Raw genomic sequence first — 18172 nt, 5'->3', positions numbered from 1 at the left:
CAGCCGCAAGTTCCGCAATTTGCGGTGAGCCTTCGATTATTTGGATATCGTGCTCCCACACTTGCGTTTTGGGATGTTTCCAAGTCACGACTGACTTATGGGATTTCCCGGAGCCATCTGTAAAAACAGTTAGAGCCTTGAGAGGGGTTCGATTTTGGAGTTCTTTTGGGGCCAAATGAAAAGCCGAATTGAATAATTTGTGTTTTGGATGATGATTTGAAATCTTGCCTGGATAACTATCCAGAGCAACTTGAAGGTGTTCATTTGTTTGGAGTAAGTTTGCTAAGGATTCACTTTCCAATGACGGATAGATGCAGGTGAAATCACACCCTGCAAGGGTACGGAGGCGTGCTCTGGCTCTCATAATTAGTTGAGCCACTAGTTCCTTTCTTGTTGTTATGGTTTTGAGCGGCTGATGTGGTAAGAAAATCCACTCTATTATAAGAAGTGGGTCTTTTTGTGCAGTGTCCCATTGAAAAATCAGTCCATACAGCCTAGGTGACTCACCCAGAACGATGAAATTAAAAGGCAACTCAGGACTTGTCCGATGGGCTTGGCGAGAAGACAGGGCAAGCTGTACCTTAGCGATGGATTCCCGGGCCTCCTCTGTGATGACTCGGGGCGAGTCCAGGTGGTCACAGCCTTTCAGGAGGTTAAACAGCGGAGCAAGGTCTTGCGTAGTAATTCCCAGCAGAGGACGAATCCAGTTTATAGAACCACACAGTTGGTGCAAGTCCCGGAGTGTCTTTGGGTTGTCTTTGATGGTGAGCTGCTGGGGTACGATGGTCCGTTCGCTGATGCGGAGTCCCAGGTAGGTCCACGGGCAGGTACGCTGAATCTTTTCCTGCTGGATCTCAAACCCTGCTTTCTCAATGGCTTGAATAGTTTTTTCTAGAGTTAAGTTCAGGTATTTATTATTTGGTGCACAAATTAACACATCATCCATGTAGTGGAGAATGATAGAACGTGCAAACTCTTTGCAGATGGGGGACAGGACGTGAGCCACGTACCATTGGCAAATAGTTGGAGAATTTTTCATACCCTGGGGCAACACACACCAGTGGTATCTGCGCTGGGGGGCTTCCTGGTTTAGGGATGGCACGGAGAAAGCAAACCGAGGAGCATCACTTGGGTGTAGGGGGATTGTGAAGAAACAGTCCTTAATGTCAATGACAGCAAGCTTCCAATTCCTAGGAAGCATTGAGGGCGAGGGCAGGCCAGGCTGTAGGGGTCCCATATCTTCAATGACTTCATTGATTTTCCTGAGGTCTTGGAGGAGCCTCCATTTGTCTTTTCCAGGTTTCCGTATGACAAAGACAGGGGAGTTCCAAGGGCTATTAGATGGTACAATATGACCTTTGGCGAGCTGTTCTTCTACTAGGGATTCTAAAGCGCTGAGCTTCTCTGTGCTTAAGGGCCACTGGGTCACCCACACGGGGTCGCTTGTCTTCCAGGTTAGGGGCGGGGTGGAGTGCACCCCAGTGGCCCCAACTAAAAATCCTGAGATGGAGGTGGGATTACCAGCTGAGTCCCCCACTGGGTAAGGAGATCTCTGCCCCAGAGGGTAAAACCAGAGTCAATTACGTACGGGCGGATGGTGGCTGTGTGACCTTCAGGGCTTTCTATGATGATATTATTTGTACTCCTCTGGGAAGTTGCTGACCCTCCTATGCCTGTGATTCTGCCGCCTGCTGGTTTGGTCTTCCAGTCCTAGGGCCATTCTGCTCGAGAAATGATGGTTACATCGGCCCCTGTGTCTACCATCCCTGTCAGGTAAGCAGTGGATTTATCATTGTGTAGTTTACAATGCATCATGGGCTTGTCTGCGCCTACAACTTCTGCCCACCATATGGAAGGTGTTCTGTGGCACCTGGGGTGGTTTTCAGGCAGTATGATAGCTTGTGCTACTACCTGACCCTTTGATAGAAACCAGGGAGTGTTGTTACAGGAGACAGAAATTTGTACTTGTCCATTGGGGTCTATTTTGTGCACCTCGGGTAAAATAAAAAGTTCAGGTGGACCATGCTTAGTGTCCCCGACTACTAGAATGTCCACAGTCCTGTCAAAAGGTTTTTCAAAGCCCACATATATGTGTTGTTGATTTCCATTGCGGAAGTGGTGTGTATCAGTACTTACAAGACAGAGTCTTTTGTCTGTTCCGCTGTGTGGTGTGCTGTTATCATCCATGGCAGGGGTGGCAGGGCAGGGAGAGACGGCTGTAGAATTTTTGTCCTGGCGCGGAGCCGTGCCGCGCTTCAATGTTCGTTTCCCTGGTCCTTCTGATGGTGATGCTGGCAGGGACAGCCTGGGGGCACAGCTTCAGTATTATTGTTAGTATTTCTCTTAACACGCTTTGGTTTAGGGCAGTCTTTGGCAATGTGTTCAAAACTCCCACAATTATAACATCTCCGTGGAGGTTTCTGAGAAGCTGCTAGTGCTTCTGCTACCCCTTTTGAAACTGCTTGGGCTATGGTTGCCTCAGGAGATGCTAATTTGGTGCAAGCCTCAATCATCTGATCGAGGGTAGGAGGTGGGTCTAGTGGGAGTGCCTGGAGGACTTTTTTACAACTCTCATTAGCATTTGCCATAGCTAATGCACGCAGCAGCTCCTTTTGGGCTTCTGGATTCCCAACTTGCTTTTCAACTGACTCTTTTAGTCTATCGAAGAATTTTATAAAGGACTCGTTGATAGTTTGTTTTATGGTGGAGAAATTCAGAGAGGGAGTGGAATCCGAGGGGGTTGAGAGCAAAGCTCTGTCAGCCTCTCTTTTGATATCTTCTAAAATCAGTTCAGGCAATTGTCTCGCCTGATCCTGGGGTTTAACCAGGTTTCCTTCCCCGCAAAGATCATCTAGTGTTATGTGAGCCCTGTTGGCATCTCTGTGATATACCTGGAGGAGGTCTTTTAATTGTTTTCTCCAAGTTCTGTCCCACAGCATGTATTCTCCAGGTGACAGAAGGCATGCCATAAGATTTTTTATATCATGTGGGACCAGTACATTCGCAGCAAAGGTAGCTTGGAGTAGGTTCTTAAAGTAAGGGGAGTTACGCCCAAAATCCTTCCCTGCCTTGCACATCTCTTTTATCTGTGCGTATGGGAGGGCATCCCAGCGGGGGTTTCCTCCAGCTTTATTATAATGGACTGGAGCAGCAGTGACAGAGATTTTGTTTGCTATTTCCCAGTGCCCCTCGTGTGCTGCTTGTCTGCGTATATCAAGCCAGGGATCCTCTTCAGAATCGCTGCTTTCCTCATCCGAAGAAGAGCAGGCAGCCCGACGCCGGTGCCGGCGGGGCTGGCTCTTCCTCTGTCGCTGGCCGGCTCCGTTGCCGTGGGAACCGGGGAGGAGCGGGGCAGTGGGCGTAGCGCCGCAGGGGAGGGGGGGGTGAACGAGGGAGGGACCCGCGCTGGGATGGGAGCTCCCCGCGGGGGGCAGGGCTGACGCAGGGACGACACCCGACACCGCGTGGGGGGGTGAACCCGGCGCAGGAATACCCGATGATGCAAGGGGCGGGGCCGATGCCAGCCCGGGAAGTTTAAGCTGATAAGGATCAGGCATGCTAGCTTGTATCTCCACGTGGTCCGCGCCATATTGACCCACGGCAGGGGGTGGGTAACGCATGGTTTGTGCCGTCTCGTGAGAAACATGGAGTCAAGGCAGGGAGGTTTTGGGGAGCTGGGAAGAGGGTGAGGGACAGGCTCGAGCCGGGCTGGCCAGACCCGGCTGGAGCAGGGGATAGGGGAGAGAGCGCTCCTCCCCCCTGGGGTTCCGAGGGTTTGGGGACAGCGGGGGAGGGGACAGACACGGGGGAGGCAGCACGAGAGAGATCTGAATTTTTAGGCAGAACTGTTTCAGTCTTGGCGTTCTTAACAGACTTATAAATCACTACAAACAAAGGGAGAAAATTAGCAACCTTTCGATCCCCAGCCTGTGTGAGAACAGTCAGCTCGTGTCCGATTTTATCCCAAAAGCTAAGAGATTGAACAGTAGCTACAGAAACATTTGGAAAGATGTTAAAAATCCAGCGAACAAAACATTTTAAATTCCCCTTAGAGAACTGGGAATTATCTGACTTAAGAGTAGTTTTAAGGGAGGTATAAAGCTCTGATTGAGGACGGGTTAACTTCCCACCCATATTCCCCAAATAAATTCTTCCCAACACCGAAAGAAAAAAATTAAGGAGAAAAACAAAAGGAGGATTCACCCCAGCAAAGCCTCACTTACCACCTCGAGGCTTCCGAGAGTGTAAAAGAAATTTCGGCGTGGTTTTCTGGTTTGGCCGATATCTCCTGTCCCAGACAAACGGAGATTTCTCGGCTGCCTCTTTAAACAGATCTAATAAAACTTAGACCTGTTTTCGAGGGAAGTAGCTGCTCCGATCGTGACATCTATGGCATAAAGCCTTCCGAGACACTTTCAGGGATTTTTCAGGTCCCTGTTCGGGCGCCACTTAATGCGGAGGGGGAGGAGGGGTGGAACCAGGCCTCTGCGTTTACCGAAAGTGTCTCTATGGCTTTTCGAGAGATCACTCCAGTCAGCACTGCCTGGTGCTGTACAGAAAAGCCCTTCTCACACCCGTGCCGGTGTAAGGCACATATTCTCACTCACCCACGGAGTTGGATAACTCGTGCGTTACCAGAGACAAAGAATTCAGAGCGCTCAGTCAGCCGGAGGTTCCAGAGGTTTATTCTGAAGGGTTCCAGCGTGAAAGAGGACGAGACACCCCAGCCGTCTACATTTAAAGGGGCGGCTGGAGGGTCAGGGGAGAGGAGGCGGGGGGAACACCACAACCAATGGGAGGAGGAAGGGTTGCAATCGGGGGTTAGGTTACAGCTGGGGGGATTTACATAATTTGGGGAGGAACCATCGTGTTCTCCAGGGGGGAGGACTAAGAAGGCTTCCACCAGTGGGGTTCTGCTGTATTGGAACTCCTCAGCTCCTCAGCAGTTCCTGAGATGGTATCACCCACCCCAACAGGAGCTAGAAAAATACATGGAAGGATCATGATCCTTCTGCACTTGCCTTGGGAGAAACTCCCTTCATGATGGGAGTCCTTTCCTGGATAAGAGGTTGTACCTCAGAAAGTTTCTACTTTCCAATGGACAGGAAAATGAGAGACAGGGAAAGAAAATCCCTCTCAGCTGTGGATGTTGCTCTGTTCTGTTAATCATTAACAACTTTGTTTCTAAATGATTTTTAGATATTTTACCTCATGTGTGTCTCCAAAGCATGACTCACCACCCAAGGCTTTCACTCTCACTTCCCTTTCCAGAAGCAGTGGCACATTGCTTTCCCCTGGATTTAAGGCAGTGGGAAAAGGAGGGACAAGTTCCTCTGAGCAAGAGATGTGTCTGCTGCCCAGATCTCTCCCAGGAGGAATGAGGAGCTCTTGGCACTGTCTACATCATCCCAAGTATTACAAGAACGTGCCTTAGGAAGAGCTCTGGTATGAGAAAGGTACTTGCCCTCCTCACACAAGACAGAGGCTTTAGAGTGGGCAAAACTACGGAAACGAGCAATTTTTGGACACTGTTCACCAGGGATGAGCTCTGCAGCAAATGGATGTCCTTTATTCAAGAAATTTTGGGGGCAGAGTTACCATGTTGGAAACAAACAAAACGAATAAAGCCAGATCTAATTATGGGGTGGTAACAATGTGAAAAAGATCAGTACAACCTGGATTTTGGCTCAAGCTTCTGTGCAGAGTTGCTGTTCAGCTCCTCCTGAGAATGGCCAGGTTCAGGATGGAGGTGCTGAAGGGCTTCCTTGGACATTGATGCTGGGGAACCAGAGGATGGCCCCATTCTGCAGAACAGCAGCATAACCCCCTGATTTCTGCACAATAAAATGGTCCAAGCACCTGGCTATGTGAATTTCCTTATTTCAAGCTCTTTTTTGGTCACAGGCACCAGAATTCTGTGGAATTCACCATCGTCCCTGCACTTTACTCGGAATGATTTAATTATGGAATGGAAGAATGTGACAAATTCCCACTTAATGGGCAAGGGAATGTTGCTGTCCCTCCCTTAACTCAGCAGCCCTGCCTGGGGTCAGTTTAGTCTCTTCCCATCAGCAGGGAGTGCAGGGCTGGCTCTGTCAGACAGAAAGGGAAGGATGCTCCTTGAGATCCTTACCTTTCTCCTGCCATCTAGAGGCCCCAGCCCCACAGAGATTTGGGAAATCACTGCCACCCCATGCTGGATGTGTCCCCAGGACTTAACCTGTCACACTCTGTCAATGCAGGAGATCCCCCAAAACCCCATGAAACTCATCTGCTGAGCCAAAGGAGATGGAGTTTATTCCCTGAGGCTGAGGCAATGAGGGTCATTCATAGGGAATACAGGAACAGGACTGAGCTCAGAGCCATGTGCCCACATGGTCCCATATTTGTGGGTGTCTTTGAGGTGACACATCTCCAGGTGCCTCACAGAGCTGTCTCCTCCACCACAGCAGTGTCCCCAGGGCCATGGCTGCCCTCCTCACTCCTAGCTTTCTCCTCAAACACCCTCTGCAGAGCGACTTTGACGGAGCGCTGGAAGCGACGCTGCCGCCAGCTCCCCACAAGCACATAAATCACAGGGTTGAGGCTGCTGTTCAGCAGTGCCAGCAGAAAGTAGATGTTTCCAGGGACTAAAGCATCAGAATAAGGAAGAGAGAGGAGAACCTCCACACAGAAAGGGATGCCACAGGCGAAGAAGAGCAGGACATTGAGCAGGATGGTGACAAAGAGCCTCCCTGGGTGTCTCCTCTGGGAGCCACAGCAGAGCTTGAGGAACAGGAGCAGGTTGGAAACCAACATCATGAGGGAAAAAGCCACGGAAATGGTGAGGGCTACACCTGCAAGGATGGTCGCAGAGTACCGAATAAAGGTAAAGGTGACATAGAAGGAGGACACCAAAACCCCAATGAGAACCCAGAGGGACCCACTGATGACACCTGAGAGGTGCCGGGGGCGGTGGCAGCGATACCAGATGGGGCAGAGGATGGAGACACAGCGCTCCACGCTGAGGGCTGTCAGCAGCCCCAGGCCACTCAGGTAAAACAGGTGGCATGGGTACCCAAGGACAATCACAAAATACCTATAGTGATCAATAAAACGAAACAAAGACGTGCAAAATATTGCTATGGTCAGAAAAGCCAGAAAAAACAGGGAGAACAGGAGGAGCAGGGAGAAGTCACCTACAGCCAGATTTAGGGTGTAGACAGTGAAAGGGTTCTGCTTCATGTGGAAGCCCAGGAACCACACGACCATCCCATTCCCCACCAGCCCACAGAGGGAAATCCCCAGACCAACCCCAGAAATGGCAATCCTTGTATATGGAATGCCCAAGTATACACGTGTCAGAAATTCCTCCCAGTCCAGATATCCATAAATTGTATCATTCAAGGTGAAGTTTGTTGTGCTGGTCTCCTCCATGGGGAATGATCCTGTTCCCAGTGGCTGCCTTCTCTTTCTTCCACCACCTTCTAGGGACAGATGGGGAACCAGAGGGAAATAAGGGCCATCAGCATTCCCAGCACTTTCCATCTGCTCTCACAGCCCCACACCAGCCCCCACCCCTGCAGTGCCCAGGACAAATTCCCACCCTGTCCACTCCTGTCCCTAGAAAGGAAGCATCACCCACTACTCCATCCCTGGACTCTTACCTCCAAGTAGGAACAGCTCTGTCACAGGAGCCCCAGGGGAAAATGATCTGGGGATGGCTGCTGGGACCACAGGCTCTGCTTCAGCCTCATTCCTTGTGCCTGGTGTGCAGCCCTTAGCCCAGAGATCACATCCCATGGTCAGAGCCTCCCCTCACAATCTCACCACATCAGTGACAGCTTCCCCTCACATGTCCCAGGGACAGAGATCTTGTCAGGAGGAGGTGGCCATGTCACCCCCTTCCTCTCTTCCTGCCATTCTCTGCTGTTGTCCCACCATGTGAGGGGCTTCTGGCTTTCCCTGTGTGGTGGTGGATGGTGGGTATCCATCAACACAGGAAGGGACATATAACATTCCCAGGATGGCAGAGAGGTGAGAGAGATGAGCCAGAGACCTCCAAGAGTGAGAAATCCCTGATGTGCAGACCTGCAACAGCACAAGTTGCTCAGTGCCTCTAGTGACATGTATCTGGTGCTCAAAGACTTCTCCCAACTGCTTCCTGGGAGACACTTCCAGGAGTTGCACCTTTCTCCATCTCCCTCTCAGGGATGGACCTTGAACTTGTGTTCTCTCCTTGTTTCAAGTCTTCCTCTTGCTCTAAATCCTGCAGCTCCAGGCTGGACACCCTGGAGAGACCATGGACCTTGTGCATTAACAAGGATATCTTTGGAGCACATCAGTCTGGGGGATGACAAGCACAGGATACAGCTCCAGAGGAGATGGAAAATGCATGAAAGAAGGGCAGAAAATAAGCACCAAAATCCCAGTCCCTTTGCTGTGAAAGGCTGAGGTTGTGTGGCAGGAACCACTTGGAGATAAGAGCACACTGGCAGCACCATGTACCCCACAAACCTAATCTCAGAGGAGACACATGCTCAGCAGGGGTAATTGGGCTGCTGATTGTGGTTAGATGGAATGTGATGAGAGGCTGTGGGCAAAGCCCTCGTGCAGTCCTGTGTCTGGGCACTGGTGATTTCCCACAGCAAGTGGACACAAGGCCAGTGCTTGTCCTCATGGCTGCTGCTCAGGGGCTCTGTTGGCACCCAAGGGGCAGGGACTGGGTTCACAATGAGGTCTGGCATTTCTGAGGGGTTCACAAAACCCTGTAAAAGCTGAAAGGACCATAGTGGAGCAGGCTTTCCATGGACAGGATCTTCCCTCACCAGAGGAGTATTTTGCCTCAAGGTTCACAGCATCTGAAGGGACATAATATTATCTGTACTGTACTCTCCTTCTTCATTGTTTTAGACCCAGTAAATGGTGTTTAAAATTATAGAATTTCAGTGTCTGAATTAATAGGATCATAGCAGATCAGCAGCTCCTCATGAAGAACTGGGGGGAGGAGAGGAAGGGGGTGATGAAGCCACCTCCTCCTGACAAGATCTCTGTCCCTGGGACATGTGAGGGGAAGCTGTCACTGATGTGGTGAGATTGTGAGGGGAAGCTCTGACTATGGGATGTGATCTCTGGGCTAAGGGCTGCACACCAGGCACGAGGGATGAGGCTGAAGCAGAGCCTGTGGTCCCAGCAGCCACCACCAGATCCTTTTCCCGTGGGGTTCCTGTGACAGCACTGTTCCTACAGGAGGTAAGAGTCCAGGGATGGAGTAGTGACAGATTTGTCCTGCCCTGGGCCTGGGCACTGCAGGGGTGGAGGTTCTTCCTGGGGCTGTGTGAGCAGATGGGAAGTGCTGGGAATTCTGATGGCCCTTATTTCCCTCTGGTTCCCCATCTCTCCCTAGGAAGTGGTGGGAAAAAGAGAAGGCTGCCACTGGGAACGGGATCATTCACAATGGAGGAGACCAGCACAACAAACCTCACCCTGAATGGATCTGTGGACTTGGAGGAATATCTCCCAGATCAATGCTCCAGCTTTCCCTACACACTGATTGCTCTTGCAGGGGTCTGTCTGGGGATTTCCCTCTGTGGGCTGGTGGGGAATGGGATGGTTGTGTGGTTCCTGGGCTTCCACATGAAGCAGAACCCTTTCACTGTCTACACCCTAAATCTGGCTGTAGGTGACTTCTCCCTGCTCCTCCTGTTCTCCCTGCTTATCTTGGCTTTTCTGACCTTAGCACCATTTTGCACATCGTTGATTCATCTTGCTCCTCTCTACACAGATTTTGTATTTGCAGAGGAACTCCTGTGCCACCTGTTTGACCTGAGCAGCCTGGGGCTGCTGACAGCCCTCAGCATGGAGCGCTGTGTCTCCATCCTCTGCCCCATCTGGTATCGCTGCCACCGCCCCCAGCACCTCTCGGGTGTCATCAGTGGGTCCATCTGGGTTCTCACTGGGGTTTTGGTGTCCTCCCTCTACCTCACCTTTACTGAAGACTCAGGGACAGTCCTTGCAGCTGTAGCCCTTGTGATTTCCCTGATTCTGTCTGTAGTGATGTTGGTTTCCAACCTGTTCCTGTTCCTCAGGCTCTGCTGTGGCTCCCAGAGGTGGCAGCCAGGGAAGCCCTGTGTCACCATCCTGCTCAACGTCCTGCTCTTCTTTGCCTTCAGCATCCCTTTCTGCTTGGAGGTTCTCCTCAGCCTTTCTGATTCTGTCCAGTTATTCCCAGAAAACACCTCCTTGCTGCTGGCCTTGCTGAACAGCACCCTCAACCCTGTGATTTATGTGCTGGTGGGGAGCTGCCAGCAGCACTTTCTGTGCACCATGAAAGTCGCTCTGCAGACAGTGTTTGAGGGGAAAAGCAGGAGTGAGGAGGGGAGCCACAGCCTTGGGGACACTGCTGTGGTGGAGGTGACAGCTCTGTGAGGCACTGCTGGACATGTGGCACCTGGAGATGTGTCAGAGACAGCCAGAAGTATGGGGACATGAGGCCACATGGCTCTGAGCCAGAGCAGCCTGGCTCAGCCCTGTTCTCTGGCTGTACTCCCCATGGAATGACCCTCTGTGTTGGTTTTGCTTGGCCCAGTGTTTGTTAGTAGGGGTGCCACAAAGATGGCTCCTGTGAGAAGCTTCTGGAAGCTTTCACCATGTCCAGCAGAGCCAATCTCTAATGGCTCTGAAGATGACATATATGCTGCTGGCCAAGCCTGTGCCAGTTAGAGATGTTGGGTACTCCTCTGTGATAACATATTGGAGGAGAAATCAAAGCAAATGTGCATGCAGTTGTTTCTAGCCAGGGAAGGAGGAAGAGGAGGTGACAACATGTGAGGGAAACAACATGGAGACACCAAGGGCAGTGCAGAAGGTGAGGGAGGAGGTGCTCCAGGCACCAGAGCCAAGTTTCCTCTGTAGGCTGTGGTGAAGACCGTGATGAAGCTGCTGTGCCCCTGCAGCCCATGGGGTCCAACAGGGATGCAGAAATCCACCCACAGCCCATGGAGGAAGTGCCCCATGCCAGAGTGGGTGGGTGCCTGGAGGAGGCTGTGATCCAGCGGAAGTCCCAGTGGAGATAGAGAGCCCTTGATTCCAGGCTGGAGCAGCCTGTCCTTGGAGGAGTGCAGCCTGTGGATGAGGGAGCCAAGCACAGCAGTTTGGGAGGACTGACTGCCCGTGGGAGGAGCTCACATTGCAGCAGGATTGTCTGTGCTGCTGCTGCTCCTGAGTTTGGAGCTGCACTGGAGGAGTTCCCAGAGAACTGTCTCTGGTGGCAGGGACCCCATGGCAATGCAGGGAAGGACCTCTCTCCCTGAGCAGTGGAAGATCCTGGGGATGAGCTGACCCAAAGCCCCACACCCTGCCCTCCCTGCACTGTTGGTGGGAAGGAGGGAGGGGGTGAGAGGAAAAACAGTGTCTTTAAGGGTTTCTTTTACTTCTCATTATCCTCCTTTGACTCTGTTAGTAATAAATTCACTTTGCAACTTTAAGTTGAACCTCATTTTCCCTTGAAGTGTTTTCTCACAGTCCTTATCTCGACTCATGAACGCTTAACTAATTTATTTTTTTCCTCCCCTCTTCCCGGATGTGGCAGGGGAGAGAACAAGAAAGCAGCTGCCATGGGTACCTGGTGTTCAGTGTGGCTGAAACCACGGCAGACACTCAGGAGGATGTAGATGCACAGAAACTAGAGGAAAGTGATGTTTCGGTATTAGATCAGAAACAAGTTTTAATGACTATGTATGGTTATAATGGATAAAGCCCCTGCTGTAAAGTCTCACCTCAGACATAGAACCATGAGAGATCCTTCTGTGTGTCCTGTGCAGGTAAAGAATTCCTGCTTCCTAATGATTCCCATTGTGTTAGAAAGTTTATTCCAGCCCCTTTTGGTATCGCTCCCCATTCCTATTTCCACCCCACTGCCATCCCATCCCACCCCATCCCATCCCATCCCATCCCATCCCATCCCATCCCATCCCAACCCATCCCATCCCATCCCATCCCATCCCATCCAGCAGCTTTCCTGGCCTCTCCCTGGCTCTGAGCACAACCTGTAGCTCTGCTGCTCTCCAGTGAGGACATTTGGGATCGGCAGCATCCACACCCTCCCTGATCCCTCCTGACCCCTCTGACACACCCAGACTCCCCCCAGGGCCACCTTCCCCCCTGACAGCCCCACTGCTGCCCTGCTCCAGCCGGGACCAGGGAGATCTTTGCTGTGCCACTCAGAGAGCAGCTGGGAAGGGAATGCTGAGCCCCTGGGCCATCCTGCCCATGCCGGCTGTGCCGCTGCCATCCCAGCTCTGGGCACTCGGGATCATGTTTGCTGCAGGGAGCACAAGCCATGGCTGTGTCCCCTCCCTCCCTCCCTCCACCCCCATTCCCGGCTGGCAGCAGGAGCCAGAGGAAGGCAGCAAGCGCTGGCAGATGGGGTGAAGGCAGCTCAGGGTTCAGGATGGTGTTTATTGATATCAGACTGCAGTGGGATGCAGGAACAAGGTGCCAGGGGGATTTTTGGGATCAGAGCTGTGTTGGGAAATATCCCTTTGGGGGAATAGTGTTTTAGGACCTGGGAGGGTGGAGGAAAGCCATGCTCCAATGTGCTCCCTGCAGAGCATCCCTCCCACATGCCCCTGCTCGCTTCTCCTGCAGAAATACAGTGTGGGAGGGTGATCCTGTGGATATTTATTAATCAGGTGACTCAAGGAAACCCTCAGCCACTCTCCCAGGGTCCCTGAGCAGTGCAGTCAAAGGGACCAACAGGCTCAGACTGCTGTGTCTGTGGTGGTGTCTTTTTTGCGGGCAGAGTTGTCTTCCTGCTCCTCAAAAAGCCTCTGGAGGGATTCCCTTAGGGACCTCATGGAGCAGCTCCTCCAACACCTCCCCACCAGGAAGTAGATGAAGGGTTTGCTGGTGCTGTTGATGGAGTTGAGCAGGAAAAAAACCTGGAAGGACACAACAATGTATCCGAGCTGGTGCAGGAAGTTCCAGAGGGTGAGGAGGAGTGTGAAGAGCAGAATGAGGAAGATAACAATGTCACGCTTGTTGAGTTGCTGCTGCTGGGAGCCACATTTGGCATTAATGAAGTTGATTGATCTAGAAATGACATCGGGTGCAGCAAAGAGGAGCAGGATGATGGTGAGCACGGAGATGAGAGCCACCTGACATTGCTCCTGCTTGTGTGATGGACACAGGGAAGTCATCGTGGGAATGACAGTGATGAGAGTGAAGAAAGCCCAGAATTGGACACTGCCCACCACCAACAGCAGGCGCCGGGGAAGGTGGCAGCAGGGCCGGCACAGCTTGGACAGGCCCATCCCAATGCTGGTGTCTGTCAGCTGCCACAGCCCCCAGTAGTAGGAGAACACAGACATCTGGAAAAGGAAGCTCAGGTACACCCGGGACATGATAGTGGAGCAGGACACTTCCTCCACCAGGAAGAGCAGGGCAGAGGGGACTGTGAAGAGGAGGAAGAAGAAGTCAATAACAGCCAGATGAAAGATTTTGATGTTAGGGAGTTTCAGTCTGAGGAGGCAGAGGACAGCCCCATTCCCAGCCAGCCCACAGAGGCAGATGAGCAGTGTGGCACTGTGTATGGCCATGCTGCTGACATCTATTTCACATGGATCATCTCCTTCAGTGGATGAGGCAGGAGAGGGGGTGACAGTGCTCACCTCCATGGATGGATGCTGGGCAGGTGGTGGGATGAGGCCCCTGGCTGTGGTCAGAGTGGATGGGGAGTCAGTGCTTGGAGAATCCCAGGATGGACCATGCAGCTCCTCAGCAGCTCCCTGCAGCAGGAAGGATTCAGTAGAGAGCAGTGAGATGTGCAGGGGAGGAGGGCAGTGGAAATAGTGGGGTGGGAGAGGGAGGTGGGACGGTTGGGATGTTTGGCAGGAGAATGATAAAGAACACAGAGAATAAAAATTTTCAGCTTCCCTGAAGCGGTTGAAAGACCAGCTGGACAAAAAGATAAAAGGATGTAAAGGTGTGGACAGAGAAGGATAAACATGGGTGGAACCAGTGGAGAAAGAGATAAGGAAGCCTCCAGTGCTTCTGGGACAAGTTCTGTAACAAGAAGCAACAGCACATGGCCAAAGGAAAAGTTCAAGGAGGGTCACCTTTAATATTGCAGCATTCAGTGAATACTGCAATCCTGTACAGTGAATACAGTGAATACTTTCAGTGATGATTATTTATTTGGAAAGAAACACTTTTTTATGACTTTGAACGATTTTAATGGATCAAACCCCTGTTGTAAAGTCTCTCCACACACAGAAAAAGGAGAGATCCTTCTGTATGACCTGCACACATTAAGAATTCCCACTTCCTAATGTGTTCCATTAGGTTAAAAAGTTTTTTCCATCTGATTTCAATATCAAGATACAGAAGGGAAGCTCAGGGCAGAGGAGGGAGGAGCTGGGGAGGACACTGCAGCCACCAGGAGAGGGTGGCAGGAACAGAGCAGCTGCTGGAGGAGAGGCAGGTGGGGTAGGGAGGAAGGAAAACATTGCACTGACCTGTTGAGTGTGGGGCAGCAGCAGGCAAAGGGTGTCTGTCCAGATCAGCACTGCTTCCTGAAATCTCTTGCTGCATTTGGATCAATATCCTAATGTGGATCCTCCCAGGGAGTAATATGAAGGACAGAGTGCCCAGATCCCCAGAGATCCCCTCTCCTGTCCCGCTGAGTCCTCTCTGTTCCCTGTCGCAGTTTTGCTTCCCAAGACTCGGTGGAGTCACAGGGCAGTCGGGAATTGCAGCTTTGGCTACATCTGAGTTTCACTGCCACTTTCAGTTTTTTGGTTTTTTGGTTTTTTTTTTTAACTGCAAAGGAGGTGGCTTTTGTTAAAAGCTCCACCAGAGCTGTGTGATTGGCTCTTCATTTCCTCTCGATCAGAAACACTCCTTCCCTGCAGAATGTCCCATTCTCCAACTGCTGTCCCATTCCTGACAGGTTTCTCATTTCTCTTCCCTGAGAGGTCATGGTCCCTCCAGCAGCAGAGGGATGCTGGTGGTGCTGGTGGCACTGGAATGCTGGCAGTGCTGGGGAGGCAGCTGGGTGCTTGTGAGGAACAACTCCCATTCTGGGAAGAGCTTTGGGACCATTGCCCAAACCTTCCCTGGACTCAAGGGAGTACAACTGAGACAAGAATTCCCCTTTTTTTTTCATTCTGCTGTAGGCACACTCTGTCCAAGGGAAGGACAGCAAAGAGTTGCTTGCAGCCAGGTTATCAGCAGTTAGACCCCACATTAATTACTGCCTTAATGATGCAATACGTTATAAGAGATCAGATTTTGTAGTGCTGTTATCCCCCTACCAGCACTTCACCAGAGCTCAACCTCCTCCTCTGTCCTGGGAGCACTTGTGGTTGTTTTTACTGATCCCACCGCTTTGTCAGCAGCAACACCTTCCAAAAGTCCAGGTTGCTCCAAATGCAATTCAGCCTGGCCTTGGACACTTCCTGGGATCCTGAGGCAGCCACAGCATCTCTGGACAACCTGTGCCTCAGCACCCTCACAGGGAAGGATTTCTCCATAATATCACATCTGAACCCACCCTCTGTCAGTGAGAAAGCCATTCCCCCTTGTCCTGTCACTCCAAGCCCTTCTCCAAAGTCCCTCTCCAGCTCTCCTGGAGCCCCTTTAGCTCATGGGTCATCAACTGTTTGCACTGGAAAGGATTGGCCCAGTGAGGGGATGTGAGATTCCATAGCTGGGGACACAAACACAGTGTCAGTGAGGGAGAGAGGAGGCAGTTCTGCTCCCAGGGTCTCCACACACACCAGATTCCAGCAGGAGCATCCCAGCTCCCAGACACATGTCAGTCTGGGTGGGAATCATCTCATTTCAGCTTTCTAGGAATTCTGTGGAATTCATTGTAGGCTGCTGTCTGACTCCCAAGGGAGTGTAGAAGATGAGTCGAATGAAATCTCTAGCTTTCTAATGCTTGTAGCCAAGAGAGCAGCATTGATTAACCTCTTCTCAGAAAAAATGACATTTCTGAAATGTTAAATCATCCCTCTGCTGTATGCCTGTGCTCCAGCTCACACACAGCATTCCTTATTGCATGAATCCTCTTGGAAACTGCATGGTGAAAGTCAAATACCATTGAAGTTGTGGGATACAAGTACGAAAACAACATTTGAACCAGGAATCAAATTTTGTAGTGCAGGGTCCTAGGGATTCACCCCAGGAATGAGAGGGGCAAGTTCAGGCAGTTCAAAAGACAAGATTTCAGGATTGGGGTTGCTTTAAAACGAAAGAGGAACCTGACACAGAGACAAACTGCTTTCCCACAGGTCTCATTGCTGAGGCTCTCTCCTGTTACTCATTTCCTGGACAAAGTCAAGAGCAGATTAGAAGCAGAGCTCTGATACCAGCAAAGGCTCAGAAATAGTTCCTGTTTGTGAGAGCCCTGGAGAACATGATCCAGCAGGGACAAAAGGGGGCCTGGGACAGACCCCTCACTGGACACTGCCCAGGCTCACCCAGCAGGCTTCTCTCCCCTTTCCCAAGTGAGCATTCCAGGGAAGCTCTTGAAGATCCTGACCCAGGGACAGCAGCTGGTGTGTGAGAGGCAATGTGAACCCACAGTGTGTCTGCTCCAGTGAAATTCTCCAGGCTGTGAAAGGAAAGGTGAGACTCTTCTCTTTCAACACAATCAGTGTCTCCCTCTTTGAGATGGGACCTGCTGACTGATTTTGGTGGGGGAATTTTGGTCCGTAGGGTATTAAAGCTCTAAATATTGTGGGGAAAGGGAGGGGGAGAATACTGAAATGAATCTCCTGCAGTCATACCCATCTCCCACATCCTGCTAACAATCTGCCCTGTCCCTTGCCTCTCCCTGTGCTGCTCCACATGGAAGCTGGGGGTGGGAAAAGATGGGAAAAGCCACGTGTGGGGGACAGCAGTATTGGTAAGGTGTGTGTGTTTGTCACCCCTCCAGCTGTGTGAGGGGAAGGAGAAGCAGCAGAGGTGTCACAATGAGCACATTGTCCCCTGTCATGGACACAGCCAGCCCTTCCTGCTGGAGCCAGCCCGGTGGGAAAGTCTCCAACGGGAGCTGGAATGAGGACAAGCACTCCAACTGGACCCAGTGTGACAACAGCCACTCGAGCAGAGTCCCTGTAACGCTGCTCCTGTGCCTGTGTGGAATGGTGGGGAACGGGGCTGTCCTCTGGCTCCTCAGCTTCCACACCCGCAGGAACCCATCACCATCTGCATCCTCAGCCTGGCCATCGCTGACTTCAGCTTCCTGCTCTTCATCACCATCGCCCTGGGGATATTTGATGGCCCAGAGAGCTTCTGCCACCAGCTGGGCTCACGGGGAGTGACAGCCTGGCTGAACGTCACCATCCTCTTCTCTTTCACTGCCCGGCTCTACTCTCTGACAGCCCTCAGTGCTGGGACAGCTCTCCTTGTCCTCCCTGTGTCCTGCTGGCCGTGCCACCGCTCCCAGCGCTTCCCGGTGCTCCTGTGTGCTCTGCTCTGGCTCCTCTCCTTCCTGCTCACCGTCACCCCCTGTTTCTGCCCTTCAGTGCTGGTGGCCTTGGTGCTGAGCTACCTCTTCTCAGTGCTCACCCTGATCTGTTCTGCTCTAGCCCTGCTGGCCAGGCTCCTGTGCTGCTCATGGAAACAGCCCCCACGGAAGCTCTGTGCCCTGGTCCTGCTGCCTGTCACCTTCTTTCCCTTCTTCACCGCTCATTTTGGGTTCTGGCTCTTGCTGAGAGCCTTTGACCTCTCTGTCTTTGCCCTCAGCACCTCTGTCCTGCTCGCCTGTGCCAACAGCAGTGCCCACCCTCTGATTTACTTCCTGGCTGGGAGCTGTGCAAAGGAATTCACCCTCTCTGTTAGAGTTGCCTTCAAGAGGGCTTTTGAGGATGTGCCAGAGCCCCGGAATAGGGACAACACGGTGGAATCATCATAAAGTGGAATCCTCATGAAATAGAATCACTGTGAAATACAATCAAAAAACATCCTGAGTTTGAAAGGACCCAGGAGGATCACAGACTTCATCTCCTGCACCTGCACAGGCTATCCCAACAATCCCTCCCTGCTCCTGAGAGTGCTGTCCAAATGCTCCTGGAGCTCTGTCAGGCTGGTGCTGTGTGCAGCAGGGGAACTCCTGCCTGGGGTGGATTCTGGATGATGTGAGGAATCATCATGGGAAGGTTTGGGTCAGAAGGAACCTTACAGA

The 18172-nt window shown here is 51.7% G+C and overlaps 1 protein-coding gene and 1 pseudogene across 1 annotated transcript; one reads left to right on the top strand and one right to left on the bottom strand.

Annotated features, from left to right (window-relative positions):
• Window positions 1–12418: 12418 nt before the first annotated feature.
• LOC146436891 (mas-related G-protein coupled receptor member H-like) lies at window positions 12419–14758 on the bottom strand. The gene is made up of 2 exons (XM_085063292.1): window positions 14496–14758; window positions 12419–13766 (listed from the first exon to the last, which is right to left on the bottom strand). The coding sequence occupies exon 2, from the start codon at window positions 13653–13655 to the stop codon at window positions 12741–12743; it is 915 nt and encodes a 304-aa protein (XP_084919418.1). The 5' UTR covers window positions 13656–13766; window positions 14496–14758; the 3' UTR covers window positions 12419–12740.
• A 2200-nt stretch (window positions 14759–16958) lies between these two features.
• LOC146436890 (mas-related G-protein coupled receptor member B5-like) lies at window positions 16959–17902 on the top strand (annotated as a pseudogene).
• The last annotated feature ends 270 nt before the right edge of the window (window positions 17903–18172 follow it).

The sequence above is a fragment of the Lichenostomus cassidix genome, chromosome 5, assembly GCF_008360975.1.
Source record: "Lichenostomus cassidix isolate B80296 chromosome 5, HeHo_3.0, whole genome shotgun sequence".
NCBI classification, from domain to species: Eukaryota; Metazoa; Chordata; class Aves; order Passeriformes; family Meliphagidae; genus Lichenostomus; species Lichenostomus cassidix.
Note: the sequence above shows the minus strand (reverse complement) of the source record. Positions and strands in the feature narration are given on the sequence as shown.

Bases quoted from the DNA above. Each gene is read 5' to 3' on its own strand.
- LOC146436891 (XM_085063292.1), bottom strand. From the start codon at position 13,655: ATGGAGGTGAGCACTGTCACCCCCTCTCCTGCCTCATCCACTGAAGGA.